Below are 16,247 nucleotides of genomic sequence, written 5' to 3'. Positions count from 1 at the left end.
CAAATGTAAAGGGGGATAGACAGACACTGGCAAAAAGTGTGAAATGCGTGTGTTTGTGTGTGTCTGTTTTATAGATACAGCGGAGCCACACAAATTAATTTGGATTTGATTATAATTCTAAGTATATGAGCGATAAGCTCCGCAAACAGCATGAACAAAATACTTCAAAGCCACTTAATAGAAAATCTAAGGGGAGTAGTAGGAAGATTAGCCTAAGTGGGTTAACTGTGCTCAGGTCAGGAGACCACAGCTGCTCCGGAAACTGCTCAAGTGAAATTAAACAAATAGCTCGCTATCAATTGAAAATTTAAAATTGCACCAGCCACTCAGTAAAGTGCTCATGAAAAAGGAGGCAGTGTTTTGCACTACTGTGCAAAAGTGAGTCCATACAACATGAGCGCAGCACACGGTATCCAAAAAAAGAAAAGCTATGATTAGGTACTTTTCCACCACCATTCCCTTCCCAAAGAGGACAGTCCTGCAACACATTTCAGAAACTTCAAGCCACATAAGCGAAAACCTGGAGGATGTTTGAGTCTCTGTGGTGTGTCCTGCATCCAAAATCCAACCGCAGAACTGGATCGAGCAATAAGAAATGTCAGGCTCTGAACATACAAAATCCTTCTGCAGACTGTTATTCAGACTAGTAGTTCCTTACAGAGCCGGAACGTGGTTCAGTGTTTTCACCAGTTTTTCCATCAAGAGGCCCAACTGCCTGAAATCCCAAATGAACCAACAGGAAACAGCTAATGCCCTTTTTACCCCCTTTGCATGTGTGCACATTCATCACCCCCCCCCCCTCCCTCCCCCCACTGGCCATCCTCTCTTTTCCCCTCCACCTGGAAAAAGTGACTCGTTGCTGCAAAAGTGTTTGCTTGCTCATGTAGGGGAGCTTGGAGGTGCAGTTCAGTATTACTACAGAGTCAGTTTGCAGAATCAAGCACTGTATCCAGGACTTTCTTGTTGTTGTCCCAGTGGCCTTATACACGCAGCAGCAAAACATTCCCCTTCAGATCCAAAATTTACACTCAGCAGGACAGCCTCTGTAAATCAAATGGGATTGACTGAAGGTAAGCATGAAAATGGTCTCGGAAGACTCCGAAAAAATTTTTCTGTGCTAAATTCTTCAAATGAACTATTTCCACATGCTCCTCCAGATGGTTGAGCAGCTTGCTGAACTGTAGAATCACAAATCTGGACAAAATGCAACATGATCCTAAGGAAGTGTCCAGGGCTGGAGAAACAAAGAACATTCATATTTGGTTATTGGTGTGCCAACTGTCTAGTTCGATTTTGTCTTCTTGCCTGGAAAAAATAGAGAATCGTGTCTAGGAGGCAATTGTGACTGATGGTGAAACATATTGGACTAATCTGTGAACTGAACTGAAGACATTTGCCATTAGCACAGCTGGCCATGTGTGCTTATAATGACACTTTATGAGCAATAAGTGTTCATCGTAGATTGCTGTTGCACAACGATGCAAACTGATATTAATGAAATTCTGAACTCAAATCTTGAAATTTGGGAAATTCATATTTGATAACGAGACCGCTGTTTGTCAGCCAAAAAGTGAAGTTGGTTTATATTTTATCGTGCAGTATTTCATACTGTGGCTTTCTCAACATACTCGGGGACATCTGCTGCAGTACAACCGGTTGTCTGTCTATCATGACAAATGAAGATGACTTAAATGTTCATCATTTCCCTCTGCAACATGTTAAGTGATCAGCTGCAAAAACCCGGAGGCAAAACACAGAAGCACATTAAAGTTGAACCATTTCACATAAGACAGCCGCGTCCAAGTCTGTTCAAAATGAAGACAGGGCTTATAAAAGAAGCCAAATCTATCTGGAATGAAATCTCTCTAAGGAATTTGGATGGCTCTCATTCAGCCAAGCAAAACATTAGATAGATGCAATCTCTCTTCTTTCTCTCTCACCATCACACACGTATTCCCGGCCAACAGATCGGTGTATGCATGGCGATAGAAACACAACGATGGTGGTCAACAGCTGCTGGGAGTTTATGATGCTGTTGAACATTGACACAACCCGTCAGTGAGCCACTGGGAAATGTTCAGGTAGTGTAGGCCTGTCCAAACACGTTATCCAGAGAAGTTGGGCAAGTTTTTTATGGCGACCTTGGGGAATGATCTAGTTACTGTTCTCTTAGTTATGTCGCAGGAAGCCAATTGTAATCATAGATAATTTAGGTTTGGGTCATCAAAGAGAAGGGATGATAAATCTCAGTCTCTAATTTTTGCCTACATTGCAACTTTTAAATCTTCATAATGTGAAATTAGTATGAGTCAACATGCAACTCACAGCTGTTTTTTTTAAAGGAGGATTCATTTATCGTAATGTAGGAGGGTCACTTTAATGAGTGCTTATAGTAAGAATGGGAGTTACAGATTAACTCTTAAATCACATAAAATATGTAAAATCTTTTACCATCATTACACCATAGCCACAAAGCTCCAAAGTCTGAAATTTTAAGCAGAACATTTATTCTAATATCGTCATGAACGGTCTTCTTCTTCTTCTTCTTCTTCGTCGCTCCAAAAACAGGCAGATGTGAAGAGGCAGCTACGTGCTGCTCTGACTCTACGTGATTGGCGGGCGGGCGGGCTCGTGTGTCTGGGAACCTGCTACTGGTTACACACACAAACACAGACACACAAACACACACACTGAACGTCAGGCAGACAGACAGTCTCTCCGCAGAAAAGGCAGCAGAGGACAAGAAAAAAAAAACTACACAAACTACTCAAACAGCAGCAACAGCGGTAGGAGCGGATTGAACGCCACGTCCAGCCCGACATGCTGAGCGGAGAGCCGGCTCAGCTGTGACCGACCCGGGGCTTGGAGCTCCGCACGTGGGGGAAGCATCGCTCCGACTCACCGGTGAGTTTTACTTCTGTTTAAAAAAAAAGAAAAAAAAAGGTAGTTTTTCAAAGTTTCGCCGCCGTTTTGGCAGCAAAGTGGGAGAGTTAGTTCAGCTTCGAGGGGAATAACCGCGCGTGCACGCGCCTGGCTAATTAACTGTCGGTGCACGCGCTGGTACTGTGTTTGAAAGTGACAAAAACGATGTCACGTGTCGTTTTGTGGAGGTTTTTTGTTGTTGTTGTTGCTGTTGTTGTGAGACCAGGTGAGGTGTCCCCCGTCTGAGTGTTCAGGTGTGAAAGCAAAGCGGTCCACACACATCCTGGTCTCTGGTCCTAAAACGGCTGATAGGAACAAGTTGCACCTTCCGCTTCGCCACCTCTTTCCAATTTAATTGTAAGGGCAAATATTGTGCAAAGTAATTCTGGGTGTTGACCAATTGGAAGAGTTGACTGTAAAGATTACACTGTATCAACAGTGTTCACCAACACAAGACGTTTCTTCGACACGTCTCACAATAGAAACTCAACAAAAAATACTCTCTTCATGTCAATGGCATTTTAAGATTACAACAAATTGGATGCTTTTGTTTGTTTGTCCTGGGATCTGTGTGGAGTGAGGTGCACAAGAGCATCATCCTTGCTGCTGGTGTTTCCTTCGTCTGGGATTATCAGTATATCAGATTAACGTTAAATCTTAAATGTTCATTAAATCATCTGGATTGTCATTGTTGATTGCATTTGTGTTTATTTTATTTTGTGTTTATTTCGCAGTGGCACTGTGAAGTCAAAAAAAGAAACAGTATCATTATTAGTGTTATTAAACAGCCCAAAGGCACCGAAAATAAAACAAAAGTGACATATGGATCTTTTAGTCAAAAAACTTGCACAGCCAAAACATTACACTTTTGGAAAGACACTTGTTTTTGATAGCCAAGGAGGTGCAATTATGACATCAGTATTCAAAGTCTTCTGAAAAGGGCTTTTTATGGGGAGTCGTTCTCATAAATATTGTCTCAGGCGATGAAAGAGCATGTCATATTTTTGAGTGGAAATCTTTTTTTAAATTTAAATGGTGACCGATGTAAAATCCTTCACTTTGTGTTAATGTAGTTTGACTCTAGCCAAAAATGCGTCAGCAGGATCCGAGAAGTGCAAAGAGAGGAAATAGCAAGTTGTGTTTAAATGCGAATGTCTCTGAGGAACAATTACTATGTCTCCACTGGTGTATCTCTGTGACAAGTTGGGACCTGGAAGCCTGCTTGGTTCAGATTAATAGTGAGGCTTCCTAGTCCTGCCATTGTGGTTATCTAACCCACTAATGTTATTAAATAGCTTTTTCCTATGTTGGATTTCAGGGCTTAATTTGCTTAACACACCATAAAAGGTGAGTTTATGCATTTGCCCATCCTTAAGTGTCCAATTACACCATAATATAAACTGTCAAGCTGGCTCCTGCTTTGTGTGCACATCACCTCTGCTTGTTGTTTTGCCAAAGAGGAAGGATATCCTTGAAGGCAGACATAAAAAAGCCTTGTTTCATTAATGGAATGCAAAACACAAAGAGGAGCAAAAATCCATCTTTCTTTTTCTGATAAAATCACACCAAGATGCGAAATCCACAAGGAATCTTGAACCACTAAGGTTGTGGTGACTATTCTTGTTCTGTTCATAAACAAATCAGTCTGTTTTGCTAGAGATTAATAATGAAGAAGTGTTTAAGTTGGACACAAGGCAGGTTATGTTGTTATTTGATTATTGAATAATTTTTGCTGACTTTTACAGCATATCAAGCAAATCTAATATTTTGGCTATGTGCACCGACACAGCGCTTACTCCTATAGAGACTACTTGTACATTCACTTTTACATGGTTACTGCCTCAAGCTATTGCCCCAGCCTATTATTGAATCGCTGTGGTAATGATCCCTGCAGTAGGGTTCAAGACATCTGTTGATAAGTGCTCTTCGTTTGCTTTTCTCCTGTTAGCTAACCACTGTTCAGTCCTTCCTAAAGGTTTTATTGCTGTAAGGTGCTGGGCTATAAATAATGAGCTCATTTGAGGGCCTGGTATGTCATTCATTGATTAGTGGTGAGCCCATGCCTCCCTGGCACTATATAACCTTCACTGGTAGCTGAGTCACCCAGGAAAATGGATGGACACTTCTATGTGCTTCTTTTTTTAAGGGAAAGAGTATGTCCATATTCAACCTGGTGTTTTGATGGAAAACTACTCTTTTTCTCAGAGGTTTGCATTCTTCACAGCATAGACAGACTTTAGTGTACATTAATGTTTACCTTTCATATCTCTCTGTACAATGTTAATTAGTTGCTTTACACAAGGTTAAAAATTACTCACATTTAAAGCACAAATAGCTGAGTCAGGATGAGCAAAGCAAAATATCTTAATTTATTGGAAGCCTGTCAATGCAAACATGTTTTTGATCCTGTTCTCTTTTTTGCCACTTCCTGTTTTAGAGCAAATAGATGAACTGCTCTAATACTCCCTAACAATTAACGGCCTTATAAATAAGAGGCATCCCTGTTAATGGTCCACGTGCTGAGCACAAACATCACCTGTATGCTACCTCTCACTGCTCAAGTGAACAACCCTCTTTTTCGTGTCACCAGTGTATCATGTGCCCAGTTTGGTGGTTGACTACAATTTCATTTGATGAAAATATCCCACATTTGGATTTTAATGCTTGTAATTCATATTCCCTGCTTTCAACACAGAACAAGTTTTAAGTGTGAGAGAGAGAGAAGCTCAAAGAAAAGTGTGCTTAGGATTTAATGTGAGCAGAAGTGTAGTTGCACTGGTAGTCATTTCTGTTTGGATAAAATGTACTGCAAAACCTTGTAATATTTAGTTTTGTTGCCTTTACTTTTTTGGCCTGGTTTACTTCTTTATGTACTGCACTGTAACGGTATTGTAGATTTGGCTGTGTCAAGCATGTTTGAAGATTCCTGGATGTCTGATGTGGCAGTAAAACACTTTGTTAATGAGCTTTGCTGACTGGCATGCATATTGAGTTGGTTCTGATGAAGGGATTTGGTCTTACATCGCAAAACATGGACTGCCAAATCAGGTCTGAAGTCTTACTCAGCTTGAATTAAGCTGACCTGCCCTTATGCTTCCTTTTGACTTTGTCACTGAAATACCAACTGTCGTTGTGCACTTTACACAAAAAATATTTTCGAGAAAAATCTTCTGATTCTGACAATATTGTGTAAAATTACAACTGTCGGTGAGAGAGGGAACGGTTAGATTTTTCAAAGTGCAGTAATCAGTATTCCATCCAGGAATTCACAATGTTGCGATTGTAACAACCAACGCAAATTCAGTCAATCCCTGTGATTTCTTTTTCCACGCGCTTGTAATTTCATCCAATCACCGCAACTCTAGCGCAAATCGGACCAATTAGGTGAGTCCTTAGGTTAGGTTCACTTCCTTGTAAACTACGCAGACGATGCAGACGTACGCTGCAAACACAAAACATTTGCCATCAAACATTACAGCTAAAGACCGTGCAAGACAGCATCTTGTTTCGCATGAAAGTGGTGGTAAATTGTTTTGCACCATGTGCAACATTGTGGTAGAACATAAGCCAAGTCATCGCTTGACCGGCACTTTTCTACCGCCAAACTTGCCCGGAGGATGTCTGTGCGAAGACTACAGACATGGCAGGTGACCATGATTGAAGCTGTCGCTTTCAAATCTGTTGCAAGTACCGAAAGAAACAAGGTGAGCAACATGATACAAAATACATTGTACATGTGGAAAATGTTGGTGAAACTAGGTGTGTTTGTTTGTCTGCGCCTCAAATGGTGTATGTCTTTTGTGCAAGGGAGTTAGTGAGTGTAAGAAAAACAGTTAGCAAATTGAAATTATTAATGTGATTTGTTCAAATGTTTTAACCCAAACATATTGTCCTATGCCATATTTTTGCCTTCACAGTACAGCCACTGTCATTTTGACCAAGAAGCCAAGACTCAGGTGTCTGTACACGTTCACTGTGTCTAAAGATAAATCTATTAAGAATGTATGCATAGTCTGTCTATAAATGGATGATTATTTCTCAAATGATGTTTCAGAGTGTGTGTTTTTTAGGATTTGCACTACTTGGCTTTATAGGAAAAAAAAAAACCATCCATAATCCCATATTTGGGCTCCAGTGAAGGCTGTTAATTATCCCTTTGGTAATTACTGAATTTCACCCACAAATATGTGTTCTATTTTTATTTCCATTTTTCTTACGATCCATGAAGACTGGGTTTCCATGTGTACTGCAGTCAACATTCCACTCTCTAAAAGTGACCACCCAGCAATGAGCAGATTCCTCATGGAAAACATAGTAGATGGAGATCAAAAATTATCTTTGCACTTGATTTTAATATGCAAATAAAGCATATTCTGTTAGAATAGTTGAAATCTTGCACTTTTTGGGGGTAATGCTACAAAGAACACAAAACATTTCTAACAAAGTTGTAAAATCTACAATGTTATTGAAAATGAAAAAACAAAAGCCTCAAAACATCACAACTTCTGCCTTTTTGAAAAAGCTTTTGTGAAATCAGGCATGGTAGGTCACAACATTTAAACAATTTACAGTTTATTTTACAAATGGAGTGATATACTCAGACATGATATTTTTAAAGTATGGGCTCTGTTTCACTGACTTGTCTTATGAAATACCAGAGAGAGCTTTTCCTCAGCATGAACTGGACTCCAGTTGTACAACGTAATTCTTGGTGTTTCCGGCCCTTACCGGAAAACATGACACTTCTGAGTATGTTGTGAGTGAGACATTTTCACCATGGATGTCAAGACAGTCTGTTTCATCTGTTTCTTAGTGCTGCTGTAATGTGTAATTAGATTTTAATACTTCCCAGGTTGACATTGACAGCACAAAAGCAGAAGGGTAGACAATTTAATCTCATAATTATTTTAAGAGAGATATTCACCATCTGTGCATGTGGATGTTGGATACGCTCACTCAATATCACTGATGCATGACATCACTCTGAAAATGTAATTCATCCAGATGAGTGTTTTATTGGAGGACTTTCTGTAAAAATCAATCTATAGATGAACATGAGAGACAGCAAATGAGGTGGAGTTATCTAAGGTCTTTTTTGAAATGAAATTTTTTGTCCTTGAAAGTTACTGAAAATCAAATGTGAATGGGATGAATAGATAGGTCAGTTTAAGGTGAAGGTAAATCTCTCAGGATGAAATCTTAGATGTACCAAGGAAAGGATAGATTATAATTACAACTAACTTGTGGATATTGTACATAGAATGTCACTATAAAACAACTTCAAACCCCGACTCTGAAAGTACGGTAATCCTAATCCTAAAACAGTCGGTGAAGTGCTGAAAATGTCCTCCCTCTCCAGAAGGGCTCTCACTCATGAGATCCTAACAAAGATAGATGAGTGCATACACACATGCAAGCCCTACGTGTTACCATCTTACAGATGAATGTCAGTCTGTTAAGTCACAGGTCTATACTGAAGCACATACCTTAATATTTAGGCGATTTCTAATGCCTCACTATATAAATAATTCTCCTTGGAGTGCCTTCTTGATGAAATTTTTAGCTTGTGCCAACTCACCTTCGGCTTTGAGTTTTCACACACCTCCAAAGGGACTTTAAGACACACCCTCACAATGTGATCTTTGACCTGGCTCCTGGGCGTCTTTCGTCTACTGCCGAATCTCCTATTGTGGCAGGTTGTCATGGACTTGTGAGCACAGGCTAGAGAGCAGGAATGTGTTAAGAAGCAGCTGCGCAGCTAACTCACATACTCACAACTCAAAGGCCAGTAGAACCGTGAGCAGTGACTGAAGAGATTTTCTGTGAACACACTGGGCAAGAAATAAACAAGGCAACAAGTAGCAACAGTGCTATTCCTTTGCTACTGCTTGACAAGATGCAGGCACAGTTAATGAAGTGTTGTTGAAAGTGCCTATGCTTGGAAATGGGGTGATGAGCAGCTGTAAAATATGTACTTTGTTTTCACTGCCGCAGCAGCTCCTGGGCCCCCACCAATCTTACAGCTCAGCCCTGCATTGTGAGCATTGCAGAAAACTGCTCAAAGTCAAACCATAAGCTATGCATTGTGGCTGGCTGCATTTCACTGCCAAGAATCTCCTGTCTGCCTCTTCCTCCTCCCTGTTTTCTTCTAGTATCCCCCATCCCCTTATTCCTCCCTCTTGTCATGCTTCAGTGGGCCACCTGAGGGAGGAGGGGGGGGGGTTCTCCCTTTTGACTGGTGACAGCTTGAAGGCAGATGTAGGCAGCCTTCTGTCCCAGATTGAGGATGGTGGAAAGAAGGAGAGATGCTACAGTATGGATTAGAGCTTTCACAGAGGGACTTCGTCTGACTGATCCACTGCTAGAGAGCAACACAACCTGTGACTTTTCTACAGCCGATTTAGAGTTTGTTTGTTTTTGTTTTTTTTCATTGTGTGGAGTTTATTCAGAAAGTAAGGATATAAATATAAATGAAAAACTGAGATAGAAAAAGATTACATTGGGGAATGGTAAACCTCGTCTCAGCCAGTTACTGTGTACATGTGAATGTGTGAATACAGATGTGTACAGTATTATATAAATGCTAAATACTGTGAGGGCTGATCTCAGAGGATTCAAAAGCTTGCAATTCTTGTACATCATGTACAAGATTTGCAAGCTTTTGAAGTTGCACAGTACTGATTGTGCTCTTTGAGGTTGGACTAGCACAGTGCCGATCTTTCAGTCTTTATCAGAGCCCAGTATGCCTTTGATACAAGGCTAGAAGTTTTGAGGTTTTCACGTGATGTCTGGCTCGCTTGAAAGGCTTCAGCTGAAGGAGCTTTCCTGCTGTTGAGTGAAACACAACTTTGTGTTTGTCCTCAACAGTCATGTTTTTGTAGAAAGATCTTGATATTTTCCTAGTTGAACTGTGGAGATGTTTGCTATCATTTACTATCTGAAGAAAGATTTATGCATTTCTACTCTCCACAAAGTTTTGGCTTGGGTGCTCATCTGCCTTCAAGTCCTGCTTTCCTAAAAGAGCAGATGTGAAATGGACGGATGAAAAGGACCACATGTAGTAATGGCAAAATCTTTGCTATTTACTGCAATTCTATGTGAAACCACAACTATATTACACCCTAAAAGTGACCATAGAACTCACACACACCACACACAAAAAAATATCAGTAATAGCGTTTTGGAAGTGCTGCTTACTGTAGCACTATTTATTAAATTGTATTATGTTGCAGCAATGGTGTTGTGTCCAAAGGTTTTATGTTTCCCTGCTGATGTGTTCCTTCTGGCTTGACGTAATCTACTTTAATAATGACCACAAGTCAACAATAGCAGCCTTTCAGCCACTGAGTTTGGGGTTTTCATATTTGGGCTCCTCCTCAGCTGATAGCTTCTTAGTGCCAGTGTTGTTTGTTTAGTCTGTTGTTTATTATCCAGTTTGTCTGAAGGTATTGTTTTGCCATCTGGCTGGTTTTGCTTCATAGTAGAGTAATTCATCCACTGGTTGTGAAAAAGGGATTGGTTCAGGGTGGCTTGTATGGTATGTGGTAGTGAGTGGTTGTGCATCTCAATATGTGTGGTTGAAAATTGATTTCAAAGTTTCCATGAGAATATTTGGACCTAATACACTTACTTCTTCATAACTCTATCCTGCTCTTAAGCACAGTTCGGTCATCTAAGGACGCTTTGCTCTTACGCCAACAGATATACAGCTGTGTTCTCTTCAAAGTACATTCCCAGTTACCAAGAAATAACTTCACCATTAGATTTTGGCTATTATAGTAGAAACATGATTGCTTTTCTGCATCATTGAGATTTACCAATGCTCTTAGCCTCAGCTGAAGTCATATAGGCAGACCATTGACAAAACATTTAGAGTGATGGAGCATCGAGACTTGCTACAATACAGATGCAACCCTTCTACATTTGGAGCCCTTTGTGTCCTCCCTCATTACTATAATGTGTTATACCCTGTGAGCAAAAGATTGGCTGTGTGAGTGTGTGCTTTGGAAGTGATTTGTGTAAGACTGTGAGGCTGTGATTCGAGTAAGGTGTAAAAGGCAGCAGTTTAATAATTTTAACAGAATGATTTCTCCAACGTCATTCACACTGTCATTATCTTTACATAAAGGTTGACTCAATAAAAAAAAAACTCCCTCACTTTCTCTAGTCTAGTTGTTTCCAATCTAGGTGAAAAGATTGCAGGCATGTCTTAAAATGTATAGTTCAGGTTAATCAACATGAGGTTGTGTGAGGCACTTTACTGTGGTCAGTGTATTAACCTGCAGATCTGTGGAATCTACTGCAATGTACAATGTACACTTCAGCATAAGTTGAAGTGTACGTTGTATTTAAAATTAAAAGCTGTACTTCGACAGGAAATATTATGATCTTAGCAAAAAAATTAAACCTCAACATTAAATTGTTAAAAATGATAGCTTTTAAATGACTGTTTAACCCTGCCCCCCAAAATTAGTCGGTCTCCATAGACTCCCATTCTAAAGTGCTAGCTTTGCAGCAAACATAGGTATGTATGAATTGTATGATCTATGAATTTGAATCGGCTTACCCTGCCTTAAACTCCTTTGTAATTTATAGTGTGTCACCCTGATGCCAGGAGGGTAAGTGTGCACTTGGCACGAACCCACATTCACCCAAGTCTTGACTCTACAACTCTTTGTCCATGTTTGCATTAGCTGGAAGCTTGGTGGTGTCAGGCATGGGCGCCTAACTCTTAGTTTTGAATCCTCTCCTCAGAAACCCAATGATGGCATCAGAGCCCAGAGCCCTCTTTATGTACAATCCATGGTTTTCACCTGTGTTTGTTTTATCTGTTTACTGAATTACACAACACACTGGGCCAATAGTTCACTCAGCAGATGTGGGCTAATTTTGGGTTGGCCATTGTTTGGTTATGTTTTCAATTTTTTTTTTTATCATGCAGAGATAGATGTTTTTTGTTTAGGAAATAGCAAAAAAAGGAAAAACAAAGCAAAACACAACAACCCATACTTTTGGAAAGAGTGATCTTAATGCTTTAAAGTGACTAGTTGGTGCCCTTATTTCTGCTTACTTTCATTTGGCCTTTTTCCTTCTTCTCTCTCCTTCTCTCCAGTTAAGAGTGGATCCTATTCTCTCCACTTTGACTGCTGGTCAATTGTTCACGCCTTCCTACTTCAGAGATGAGTGCCAAGTCAGCCATCAACAAGGAGGTCTTCGTACCCCATGATGAGAAGATGCTTGTTGCTGTGCAGGTGAAGCGGAGGACCAAGAAGAAGATCCCCTTCTTGGCCACTGGTGGTCAGGGAGACTACATGACCTTTATCTGCCTCTCAGGTAAGAGAACAAATATGTCTTCTCTATATGCATATTCCATACCGTTGCGACCAAATGTCACACTTCAGCACACCTTTCTTCATTCTCCTGCTAATGGTCACACTGATGAGCATGTGTATATGTTATCTGCTAACAGAGCGACACACTAAATCAATTTACTCCTGGGTTTTAGGTCAATCCTTTTTAAACAGATTAGAATTACGCAGAAATTGAATAAGTGTTTTGGTATAAATTGAGGTTTAAATTTTTTGTTTTTCCCTTTGTTTGAACATTAGCTGAGCTATTGCTTGTTAATTGAATTAACCATGCCTATTATTTATGAGGAAGCTAGATAGTGCCAGTTAATTTCAGTGCTGGCAAAACTGTTATGAAGATCAATAGCGCTCCTTAATCCCCGTATTTTATTGTTTCATAGATCGTGCTGTGGCAGTAATTTATCACATCACAAAAAGTTCAGTTACTTAATTTTGTCTTGGAGGAATGTATTAGCACAGCACAAAGACAATTAATGCTTTTTCTGTGTGGGATTCAAATTCAAGGCTGTCTCCCAGTAGTTCAACACTGAGCCTCTGTTTACACTCTTGGGTATGAACACATAAAAGCTGATTGTTGTAAGCACAAGTCATAGATTAACTACAGCTGTGAATAGACAGTGCTTTTCCAGCAGTTTGTAACAAGCCATTTCTTCCGTGACGTGACCATGACAACTGCTGCATTTTAATTTTTTGCAATGAGAGTCTTATCACATTTCTCACCAGTGGCCTTCGACTCTGTACCCTGTTTGAGCTCTGTTTCTCCTAAATCCATAAAAGTCACTAAATCTCACTGCTTACTCTGTGTAATGTGATTGAAATGTATGAATTAACCCTGCATGTAACGTTTTGATCATGACTTAGGATAATACCTATTACAAATACTGTAGACAACATGAATGGATTAGATATTATCTTTTGCTGAAGAGCTGCTGTTTTGAATCCTGATTTTGGCTCTGGATTTTAAGGAAACAACTTTTTCTTGCTTTAGAGTCCTACACTATTTGTGACTATATTTTTTTGATGCTGTTGTTTGTGTTTTTGTAACTCTACCCCCCGTCTTAATCTTGTCTGCTTCCTTTGTGTCTGACCCCTGTCTGGGTCCTTCACCAAGGTACCGCAGATACATGTAGAGAAAGACTGACTGAGACAGGGTCAGATTTAAATCCCTTGCGATGTATCAAAGGGTATTCAATTTAAACTGCCTTAAAGTTGCTCTCAGTGCAGGATTTACACCCCAATGATGGGAGCAAGATAAGTTTGCCAAAGTGAGTAACTCCAACCTTTTTAAGAGGAAACATGATGTTGGACTCTGTGACTGAAGAACCTCCGTGTTCCTACATTCTTACATTGTTAACTTTCAATGTAACCCAGCTTCAGATGATGTAAGTGAGAGTCGGTGCTCTTTTGTTTTCTTTTTTTTTTTTTTTAACTGCAATTCATTCACTACTGCCTTTGCTCGGTATAAACAGATCAGGCTGTTTTATCCATGGCTTTATCCAGGCTTTTGTTGATTTAATTTTGATCCTTTTAAAGAAGGATTTTTTTTTTTGCCTGCTCTATATATAGAGCTCTAGTCTCTTGACCAAGTTGCTGTTTTGTATCACGAGGGAGCACAGTAATGAAGACAAGCACTGTAATCTAATTCACTTAGTCATGTGGCATTTCTTAAAACCTGCCAAGCATTGTTCTGAGTTTCATGTGTGCTCCTGTGTGTGTGCTGAACTGGCAAACAATGAGGGTGAAACCAGCTTGTGCCCACCTCCCTGCAGTTTGAAGATACAAGGCTGGTGATTGTGATTTTGAATGTTCAGCATGTGTCTAACCATGCAACAGCATGTATATGTATATAATGGTGGGGGAAGGGGGTCACTGACAGTTTCATGGCAATAGCAGCAGATAGTTGAGGCCCAAGGACCATGCAGTGGCAGGGTTACGTAATCTGTGGCATGTCATGTCTAAAGGAGGGCTACTGTTGCTGTAATATGGAGATAGCTTCAGGCCCGTTACTCTCAAACAGAGTTGGGTGCTGGGATAAAACACCAGGCCATCTCTGCTGGTTTATTTTTAGGAACATTTGATGTTACATGGTCAAACCTCATCTGCGGGAATATGAGCAAAACAATGTCCATAACTGCAGTTTTAAAGTCGTGATTGGTGTCAAGTTTCTCATCTGTTTAGAGATCATGACTGCTTTTTTACATATGGATGTTATGCACTTGACTTTTAGAGACACTTCAAGCTGACTGCCGTGCTTAAAGAGCATTCCAGTCGGCTGTTTTGTTGTTGTTTATAGAGAGCTGCTCTGATGGAAGTAAACGCCTGCACTGCTGCTCGGCTTCAGTGTAAAGCCTAGAAATCAGGTTCATGTCAGCAGTAAAGAAAAACATAATTCTTAAACTTGAGCGTGAATTAAACCCCGAGCAATAAATAAATTGCCATAAGAAGAAGCTTCCTTAACTCAATCAATAGTATCTGAATCTACTTAAAATGCTGTATGTTTACCTGTTTGGTGAGTAAACATTGTTTTTCAGTTTTTCAGTCAGTTTCCAGGAGCCAAAAGTCAAGATGGATCATGTCCTTCATAATTTTCCATTTGTCTTGTGTCATTAATTGCAAATTAGTACCAGATGAAATTTTTTTCTAATGTTGGTTCTGAAACTGTGTCTTTGTGGATTACGAGCTCTATTTGACCAAAAGGGAAACACATGGTTGATATTTTTTCTACAACATCAGGGATCAGGATGATATAGGAGTGTTCTGGAGCGAAGCCACAAGATCAACATGGAGCAAGTTGTTTAGTAGGCTTTCTCTTTGATCACCGTACCTCATGTGGTGCCTTTATGCCTGGACCTCAGGGCTGAAACACTCAACCGCCCACTGTATGCTTGGACGGAGAGATCTGAGGCCAGTTGAGCAAGATAAGACACTGTTAAGGTTCCCTGAAGTAGATTACTAGTTGACATGGGTTTCATCTCATCTTACTGATATTAGAGGAATACATATTTCAATCCTTTCCCACTTAATGTTTCCTTTCCATTCTTGAGCGACTCATGAATTACATCACCTCATTGCGAGGGCAGGGATGTTGTTGGGCATCATGTGCCAGGACCGTACTCTATCTATCAGTAACACATGCTTTGTCTGTTGTTTTAATAAGTGAATTTATATCTGGGAAGCAAAGTGTGTTAGCATGTTTATGGGTGTATTCATACACTATGCATGTTATTTTGTGGGCTGGAGTTTAATTTCATCTGTAGGCTGTGTCTTATGTATTTCATATGCTCTGAGCCCTTATTTATCTTGGCTTGAGTGTATCTCTTAGTGTTCTTGTCTGTTTTTTGCATTGTTAGCTTTTTTTTTTTTTGATGATTTCACATTATTTTTATATCAAGCCCAATCATTTGAAATTCAAAAGAAAGATCAATGATGCAGCTACATTTTAGTATCTTTAACCCAAGGTAGCTGTATACATTTTCATGAATCTTATGTATTTTACACCCAAGTATCAACTGTGAGCCCTCTTTGTTGCTTGAAGAGACAAAGCTTTCTTTGTGTCAAAGAAGTGTACCAAAGCCCAGTATCAGTGCTTTCTCCAGGACAGAAATAGTCAGCAGACTAGTTCATGCATTGCACTCCATTTCACTCCATTTGTCATAGGTCCTTGTAGCTATTGATTAGCTTGTTAGATGGATGGGCAAACTGATTGTGTAGATTACTCATATATTTGGCTTCTCAGAAAAAAAAAAAAAATGTCAGGTCAATTCTGACCTTGCTTACTCAACATTTCAGTCTAACTGGATGCATTCATAAAAATACATTTCAGGTTGTGAGCGTTTTCCAAGGTGAACTCAATCATACAGGTCCAAATGCGAACACAAATGAGATATCATAAATACTCTATACCTGATTTATAATATATTTAATATTTTCATTATTTATTTATAATCATCCACAGTG

At 39.8% G+C, this 16,247-nt stretch overlaps 1 protein-coding gene across 1 annotated transcript in view; it reads left to right on the top strand.

Moving 5' to 3' along the window:
- The first annotated feature begins 2,668 nt into the window (after positions 1 to 2,668).
- stxbp6 (syntaxin binding protein 6 (amisyn)) overlaps positions 2,669 to 16,247 on the top strand; it is a 48,692-nt gene continuing 35,113 nt past the window's right edge. Inside the window, exons 1-2 of the mRNA XM_029493881.1 lie at positions 2,669 to 2,904; positions 12,035 to 12,255. Coding sequence (XP_029349741.1) covers positions 12,102 to 12,255 — 154 coding nt within the window. The 5' untranslated portion in view covers positions 2,669 to 2,904; positions 12,035 to 12,101. The remainder of the gene's footprint in view (positions 2,905 to 12,034; positions 12,256 to 16,247) is intronic.

The sequence above is a fragment of the Echeneis naucrates genome, chromosome 22 (assembly GCF_900963305.1).
Source record: "Echeneis naucrates chromosome 22, fEcheNa1.1, whole genome shotgun sequence".
NCBI classification, from domain to species: domain Eukaryota; kingdom Metazoa; phylum Chordata; class Actinopteri; order Carangiformes; family Echeneidae; genus Echeneis; species Echeneis naucrates.
Note: the sequence above shows the minus strand (reverse complement) of the source record. Positions and strands in the feature narration are given on the sequence as shown.